The sequence below is a fragment of the Eubalaena glacialis genome, chromosome 4 (genome assembly GCF_028564815.1).
Source record: "Eubalaena glacialis isolate mEubGla1 chromosome 4, mEubGla1.1.hap2.+ XY, whole genome shotgun sequence".
NCBI classification, from domain to species: domain Eukaryota; kingdom Metazoa; phylum Chordata; class Mammalia; order Artiodactyla; family Balaenidae; genus Eubalaena; species Eubalaena glacialis.
In genome coordinates, this window is record NC_083719.1 from 157255283 (window position 1) to 157264144 (window position 8862).

Here is an 8862-nt window from a genome sequence, read left to right on the forward strand (position 1 = left end):
TTCTGCTTTTTTACCCTCGCTTTTACACAAATAATACATGTGCCTGGTGGAACAGCAAAGGGAAAGGGGAAAAAAGAAAATAAAAATGAATAGATACTTTGTTATTTATCATTTTTACAAGTGACAGTGGCACAAAGAGCACCCTATTTTTCCAGATGTTGCAAAACTGCAAAGGGGCAATTGTAGAAGAAAGAATTCTGAGATCTGGAGCTAGCTCTGTTGCTGCCATCTCCTTATCTGCTCATGAGCCATCTATTCCTCAGAACTGCTATGACAAGCAGACCTGGCAAGAACCACCAAACAAACCTTCAGGCAGAAACCTTCAGGCAGTCCAGAGATTCACCCTGTGCATCTGAGATTCATAACTTTTTTTTTTTGGAAGCTGACATTGCTTTTAGAACAATGACTTTGATTCACCTTCCTGAAGCACAGCCCCCGTTTTACAGCTCTCCTGCTCAGAAGCCTCTGAATGTGCTCCAACCCACCCTCGCTGGCCAAGCCCTGCCCTGCATAGAGTGACAAAGTCAAGGGCCAGAGTCCCTCTGGGACTCTTAAGTCCTAGACTTGAAATTTAAGAAGGCTGCAGTGCCCCAGCTATGACTTTTACTCCTTTGTTTTTACCCATGTTTATCCCTGCACTGAAATGCCTCCTGCCTTGGGCCTTCTTTACTTCTAGACCACCGTCAGCAGTGCCACCTCCTCCATACGAAGGCTGCTTCCAGGCCCCTGACCAAATGTGCTCTCTTTGTGTTTCTAGAGTGCCACAGGCACCTCGCATACGTGTACACTTGCCCTGCGCTTTATGTAGGTTCCTGTTGCATACTTCTTGCCCCTGTTCAACTATTGGCTTTTTGAGAGCAATATCCTCTTTTATTTCTCTTAATATTCCTTGTTTCTGCCAAACAGTACCTGGCACATTATGGCCATTCAGAAATATGTAATCTCATGATTAATTCTCTTGGTTACAGTATGATATAATTCTTCTTAATGTGTCCTAAACTAGTCTTTTTCAAATATCAAAGACTTTCCCTCCTTCTGACAGTTGCTAATTCATGAACAAATCCATTTCTGCCCTGTCCACGAGCTTTGTGATTTTGTAGGCCTTCACTGTATTCCTTCTTAGCCTTCTCTGGATTAGGGCAAAGGTTAGAGCGTTCAGGGAGAATTGTGGTATATGTTCCGTGAAACAATAATTGTGATGGTGAACTCTCTCTATCTCTTCTCCACACAGAGAGATGTTCTTTACTACCATGGAGAGCCACCTTCTGCGCTGCAAAGTGCTGGAAATCATATTCCTCCACAGCTGTGAGACACCCACCCGCCTGCCCTTGTCTCTGGCCCAGGCCCTCTATTTTCTGAACAATTCCACATCACTGCTCAAGTGTCAGGTACATTTTTCCCTATTTCATTTCCAGGCCTAGAACACCTTTTCCTTAATCCTTGAGCATTATGTAAAAGTGACTTGAAAACTGTACAAAACCTCTAACTGAGGAAGGCATTTATTACCAATTGCTTTTACTATCTCTACAGTCGGATAAAACCCAGTGGCAGACATGGGATGAACTGGTTGAGCATCTACAGTTTCTGTTATCCAGTTACCAACATGTTTTAAGAGGTAAGGAGCATTTGGTCACAAGCCAGATGGTGTGGGAGTCTCACAGTGGACATTATTATGAATTAAAGTTACATAAGGGACTCTAATTTGTTAGCTTCAGTAAATCATTGTTCCTTGGTATAACTGTAAGGAACAAGGAAGGACATAGTCGGAATCACTGCTGTGAAACAGAAGAATTCACATAGTATTTTTGTTATGGCAGATACTACAGTGGTCCTCACAATTATTAGGCTGTGCAGGTAAACAAAAGTCATCCTAACATGAGAAGGATTTAGTAATGACCTGATTTGGCCCTGGCATCTTTCCCTGGCCTATCACTGCAGCGTCTTTGTTGGGTTGATTGCTCACTGACTCGGACACTGTAAATATCCGTCAATATGATGCAAATACAGAGCAAATCAGTGGCAAAGTAAAAATGTACATCTTGCAAAAGATGTAAGACACTCTTAAGTCTGTGAAAGTGGCTCTGCTCTAGTCACAGGCAAAGCCAGTGATCCGTGAGGATCTGGAAAAGTTAGACTAATGAACACTCAGGGGGCAAATATTGACAAGGATAATGATGGAATAGCTGCTTCAAATAATAATGATTTGATTAGCCAAGGATTAATGTGGTCCCTGGGGAAACTAATGTAATTATTAATTACATAAGGAAAGATAGTAAGTTTTCAGGGGAGAAAACTGACATCCCTCTTGATGTGATACCCTGAGAAGGACACCTCATCACTTATGTAGTGTTCTTGCCAAAATTTCGTGACCTGAATCTAATCAGAAGGAAGCATCAGACAAACCCAGATTGAAGGGCCTTTTACAAAGTAGCTGGCCTGTACTTTCAAAAGTCACAATGTCTTAAAAACAAAGAAAGACTGAAGAACTGTTCCAGATTAAAAACAAACTAAAGCACATGAATATTAAACGCAAAACATGATCCTGGATGGGATCCTGAACCAGGAAAAAAGAAGTTATAATGTGCATTATTGGGACAATTGGTAAATTTTAAGTAGATTATATAATAGTATTATGTTAATATTGTTTCATATTTTTTTATAATTATCCTGGCTTATGAAAGTAAATATCCTTGGTCTTAGGAAATCCATTCTGAAGTATTGAGGGGCACAATGTCCAACTTATTCTCCATCAGTAAGGGGGGAAAATGCATATATATATATATATATATATATATATATATATACACACACACACACACACACACACACACACACACACACACATATACATACATACATAATTTACCTGCCATGATCATATTGAGGTTGATTTTAGCTCAGTAATAGCACTTGGGAAGATAAGATGGTCCTTACACCCTCTTGGGCCTGGAATTGAGGAAGCTGTTACAGAAACATTTTTAAAAGCACTGGATTTAAGACAGAAGGTCTGGGTTTAAATCCCAACTCCATCACCTACTCTGCATTGGGCAGCTAACTTTATGTCTCTAGACCTCAGTTTCTTCCTTCTATAGAACGGGGATGGTAATACATAACTAGCCAAGACTGATTGCTAATGGGCGTGAGTTAAAAGTAGAAAGTGCTCAGTCAGTGTTAGCTGCCTGTCATCTGGCCAGGAGTAGGCTACAAGGGTCTTCTCTGTTTCAGGCGCCTGTAACTAAAACATAAGAGAGAGCATTGTCAAGGCCACGACATGTAATTGTGTGGTTTGTGCATTTTTTAACACGCTCAGAGAAAGGTACGTGCCCTTCTCAGAACAAAGCCCCAAAGGCAAATTCCATGCGTCCTCAGCCTCATGGAGGTTTATGTAATTGTTTCTTTTGGAGATCTAGCTGAAAGTTTAATATTAAAGCAGCTCGGTTTTGCTTAAAGTTCACCTTTAACACTTCTTTGTTCATTTCTGTTTTGCGTCCCAGGGAATACACCTGGGTCATGGGCAATAGTGATTTAAGATGGACATGGGATCTACTTTTATTACAGAATATTCTTCTGCCTTGAATAAAGGAGAGGAAGGCCTCAGACCAGTGTATATTGACCAAGAATAAACAGGGTGTGTTCCAATGCTATTTTATCCTTAACGTCCTTTCCAGCTTCTTTGGAGACCAGGAGTTAAGACGGAGAAAAAAATATTTAGAACCAGTAGTTTGAAAACAGAGTCCTACAAAGAACTACAAAGAACACAGCTGAATGGTTCCCTGAAATGGTCAGTGTCCTTGTCAGTAGGCATTTTACTGTGAGGGCTCCTTAGTCATCTCTGTCTTCTTCAAGTGGGCTGAGGACATTGTTGAGAGCGTTTTGAGGTTGGCCGGAGTTGTCCAGCTCCAAGGGCGGGGGAAGAAGGGAAGAGGATGGGGAGCCTAAGCTTGCCCTATGTTTATGGGAACCTCTTAGCATGGAGGGAGAGAGGAAGGGAGCATAGGTAAATGCGCCTGCACTGGCTTATCTAACCCAGTAACCTTGTGAAGGTGAGTACCATCCCCCTTTCACAGATGGGAAAACAAAGGCTGAGAGGAAAGTAAATGCAGAGCCAGGTCTGTTGCCAAAGTCTGTATACGGTGAAAGCACACTGGAAGGAAATAATTTCCTATGAAATCACTGGGTGAGATTAGAAGGTGAGATTCTAAGGAATTTCCGACCCCCCACTTTCTAAACTCTCTATACATGGTTAAATTACTTTTGTATCTACCCTTGACCCTGGGGAGAAGTATATCTTGAAGCCCCACATCTTGTAAATGTTTCTGTAGAGGGCAGAGTAGCCCCACTGAGAGGTGGATGCTGGGTTCTCGGCTGAGCTCACATTCTCTGGCTGAGAGAATCAATCCCCCACACCCCAGTTTCACAACCGTGCAACTCAAGTCTGAGCCTTGGCAAAATTATGAATTGCCATATGCCGTGAGTTTTCCTGGTGCTTATGAATAATTAGAACCTCATATTTTGAAACTATGAATTCTAGGAATTTAAACATATAGTATTTAAATGAATGAAATGCATGCTTTTCCTGAATTCCGCTCTGCTGGACCACTTAGGGCGACGCGGAAGTCAGACACCTGTTCATTCCAAGGAGAGTCTCACACACGGCCTTCCTGAAAGGAGCCCTGTCCACAGAGGGGAGAAAAGCAGACTCGGGCAAGATCAGTTAAGTTCATACATTCATCCAGGCAACAAATATTTACTGAATGCCTCCTCTGTGCCTGGCTCATTGGGAAAACTTCAATGAATGAGACCAACATGGCCCCTGCCCTCCTAGAGCTTAACTGTCTAGTAAAGAGATTGACCCTAAACAAACCACCACACAAGTAACATATAATTGCAATGAAAATAAATGCTGTGAAGGAAAGCACAAGTGCACAAAACAGGACTTAAACTGTTTATGGAGGAACCCAGGAAGGCCTCCCTGAAGAAGTGATACTTGAGCTGAGATATGAAGTACCAGTGTTAGCCAGGCGAATAGGGAGGGTAAAGTTTCCCAGAAAGAAGAAACAGCATGTCCAAGGGCCTTGAAACCAAGAAGTTGCTTAATGAGTCCAAGGAACATAGAGCAAACTGGTAGGACTAGGATACAGTGAGCAAGGGGGGAATAGCACGAAACGAGACCACGGTACTAGACAGGAGCAGGAGTGAAGGGCCCTCCTGTTAGGGAGTTCGTGTTAAGGAATTTCACCTTGATTCCAGAGTGAAGGGAACCCATCAAAGTGGTTTTAAGTAAGGTCACTCTGCCTGATGTGTGACAAATAGTTTGGCCGAGGACCAGAGAGGTCATGGGAGGGATAATGGTGACAAGGGTGTGGGTGGTGCAATGGGGAAGGCAGTGACAGATCAGAAGCACTTTGAAGATCAGTGTGACAGGGCATGGGTGACCGAGGCTGAAGGCTGATGCCTAGGGTTCTGGCAGTACTGACGTGGAGATAAATGGAAGACCTGCAGAGAAGATACTGTTAGATTGGAGATTCCTGTAGTGACGATGATGATGATAAAATAATAGTAGCTGATCCTAGTGTTGATCCAGGAACTAATAATACTACCAGCCAAAATATCTTGAGCCAGGCCTTGTGCCAAATAAACCCTTTACATAAATCACCTCACACAATAATCACAAGAACCTCCGATGTAAGAACTCTCCTCTACTGAAGCATAAAATCCAAGGCCTTGCCAACTGGACCAGAATGGTTCAAGTCCACTGGCCAAGACTTCCTCCCCTTGGATGGTGGTTAGGTGGCCACTGCCAACCTTTGCTTCTTTGAATTTCCTGTATTAATAAGTTCCAAATTCTTCTTGCTCCTAACCCACATGTTCCCTATCCCACTCTATTCAGCCAATTCTATCTTTTCAAAGTCATTTTTATTTTTTTCAGAGTAGTACATGCTTTGTTTAAGAAAATCAAATTCTACTCAAAGGCTTTTGTCCCCTGTGACCGTTCTACCCCAGTAGCAGAGTGAAATAGAGCACATTTCCCTGCTTAAAACCCTCCAGATACTTGCCTTTGCTTTCAGAGGCCAAACTCCACATTGTTCTGTGGCCCAGCCTGCCTGCCAGTCTCCTCTAGTCCTGCTCTCCTTCTTACTACCCGAATCTTACCTCCAGTTCTTGAAACAAGCTCTTCCTGCATCATGGCATTTGCACTTGTTCTCTCTACCTGGACTGCTTTTCCCCTAGACCTTTGCATGCTTACCACCTTCTCATCCTTTGGGACTCAGCTAAGAGGCCCTCCCTGACTAGAGTGAGCTGCTTCCCTCGTTTCCCCAGTGTTCCTCTATCACAGCACCTGATTTATTTATTGGGTTGCACTCACCAAAACTATAATTGTTTTTGTTGGCTTGTTCACTGTCAGGCACTGTCACTGCAGCTAGAACGTCAGTCCATGAGGGCTGGGCCCAAGGCTCTGATCCCACTGCATCCCCGGAGTCTAGCCCAGTTCCGGAGACAGAGTAGGTGCTCACTGTAAATGTTTGTTGATTGAATGTTGAAAGGGCCCTGTAATGACATCTCAAGGCAGCTTCGCCTCCTATGTTTCCAGACTTTTTGGGTACTCTACAGTGTATTTATTGTACTTTCTTTTCAGTTTATTCTATGTTTCCCAAATTTCTGGACACTAGTTCAGTCCTTCTAATAACTCTGTTAATGAAGGTGCCATTACCCCCATTTTATAAATGAGATGGAGAAAATGATACTGTTGTGGCCTCTGGCGCACCTGGGAGTCAGAAGGGCTGCAGGGCTCTTCTCACTTCATTTGCCTTATATGTGACCTTGAGCTCCTTTCCCTCAATTCCACACACTTCCAAAACCTTGTTGGGACTGAGTTATGGATTTGGGATGAGATACCTTTAGACCTTTGTACTTTCCCCCAGTATTTTATTTTTGGACTTACAGAAAAGTTTAAAGAGTAGTACGATGCACACCCATATAACCTTTACCTTGATTCATAAGCTGTTAACATTTTGCCACATTTGGTTTATCTATTGATCCATCTATATGTTTTTTTCTTTTTCTTTTTTTTGCTGAACCAGTTAAGAGTAAGTTGCGCTGTCATAATCCTTCATGCTTAAATACTTCAGCTTAAGAATAAGAATATTCCCCTACATAACCACTATTCATCATCCCACTAATTTTATCCTTGATTGAATATTATCTAATCTGTGCCAATAATATCCTTTATAGGTGTTCAGTTTTGCTTTGGGCCAGGATTCAGTCAGACATCACACACTGTACTTGGTTGTTATGCTCTTGTCTCCTGTCATCTAACAAAGCTCCCAGCCTTTACTTGTCTCTCATAATATGTACATTTTTGAAGAGTCCAGGGCAGTTATTTTGTAGAATGCCCCGCAACTGGGGTTGTCTAGTTATTCTCTGGTGATCAGCAAGAACATGGAAGAGACGAGGATGTACACCCCTTCCCGGTGCGTGACGTCAGAGGCAGAGCCTTGGGCCCAGCCCTCATGGACTGACGTTCTAGCTGCAGTGACAGTGCCTGACAGTGAACAAGCCAACAAAAACAATTATAGTTTTGGTGAGTGCAACCCAATAAATAAATCAGGTGCTGTGATAGAGGAACACTGGGGAAACGAGGGAAGCAGCTCACTCTAGTCAGGGAGGGCCTCTTAGCTGAGTCCCAAAGGATGAGAAGGTGGTAAGCATGCAAAGGTCTAGGGGAAAAGCAGTCCAGGTAGAGAGAACAAGTGCAAATGCCATGATGCAGGAAGAGCTTGTTTCAAGAACTGGAGGTAAGATTCGGGTAGTAAGAAGGAGAGCAGGACTAGAGGAGACTGGCAGGCAGGCTGGGCCACAGAACAATGTGGAGTTTGGCCTCTGAAAGCAAAGGCAAGTATCTGGAGGGTTTTAAGCAGGGAAATGTGCTCTATTTCACTCTGCTACTGGGGTAGAACGGTCACAGGGGACAAAAGCCTTTGAGTAGAATTTGATTTTCTTAAACAAAGCATGTACTACTCTGAAAAAAATAAAAATGACTTTGAAATACATTTTTTTTTAATACGTAAAACTTGAGGTCCAGAGAGAACCAAGAACAAAGGACTGGAAATGGAGTTACCACAGGTACTCACATGCCCTTTGACTTGTATCCTAGTAACTCATCAACAAGTCTTTGCCTAGACCCTACCTACCAAAATTGGACTTCATCTTCCCAAGTCATAAAGGAATAAAAAGCAGTTCAGAACAGTTCTGCTGACTTTTTCCCTCTTGCAGAGCACTTACGGAGTTCAGTGATCGATCGAAAAGACTTAATAATCAAAAGGATTAAGCCCAAGCCCCAGCAAGGAGATGACATCACAGTGGTGGACGTGGAGAAGCAGATCAAGGCCTTCCGCAGCCGCCTGGTCCAGATGCTGGGGGAGCCGCTCGTCCCGCAGCTCCAAGACAAGGTGCACCTGTTGAAGCTACTGCTTTTCTATGCCGCAGACCTGAACCCCGATGCAGACGCCTCTTCACAGGCCTGGAGCAGACCCTGAGACCCTTCTAAGCACTGAACGCCAAGAATACCTCCTGAACTCTATCTCAAACTACTTGGAAGTTCTAAAAGTATAAAAAGTAGTTTAAAATCTTATAGGACCAAACCTATCTTATTTATCTGTAGGCTATAACAACTTTCTGTTTAGTAAATATCTTTTTTTTTATAATCCTATCCTAGCCTGTTCTCAGATATGGCTTAAATATATAAGGTGTATATATTTTTTAATAAATTATTTATCTATACTTTTTTTGAAACAGGTGATACTATATGCACTATATGTTTAACATTTCAAGATGTGAAAAAAGAATCCGTGTGCTGAACAA

The 8862-nt window shown here is 42.7% G+C and overlaps 1 protein-coding gene across 3 annotated transcripts in view; it reads left to right on the forward strand.

Annotated features, from left to right (window-relative positions):
* Positions 1–8686, forward strand: part of SIMC1 (SUMO interacting motifs containing 1) — a 96134-nt gene extending 87448 nt beyond the window's left edge. The window contains exons 8-10 of one of the 3 annotated variants that reach the window (XM_061188497.1): positions 1232–1388; positions 1531–1615; positions 3669–3761. In XM_061188497.1, coding sequence (XP_061044480.1) covers positions 1232–1388; positions 1531–1615; positions 3669–3691 — 265 coding nt within the window. In that variant the 3' untranslated portion in view covers positions 3692–3761. Of the gene's footprint in view, positions 1–1231; positions 1389–1530; positions 1616–3668; positions 3762–8274 lie in introns of those variants that run through there. The other 2 variants (XM_061188496.1, XM_061188498.1) reach the window with 2 other exon arrangements.
* Positions 8687–8862: the final 176 nt, after the last annotated feature.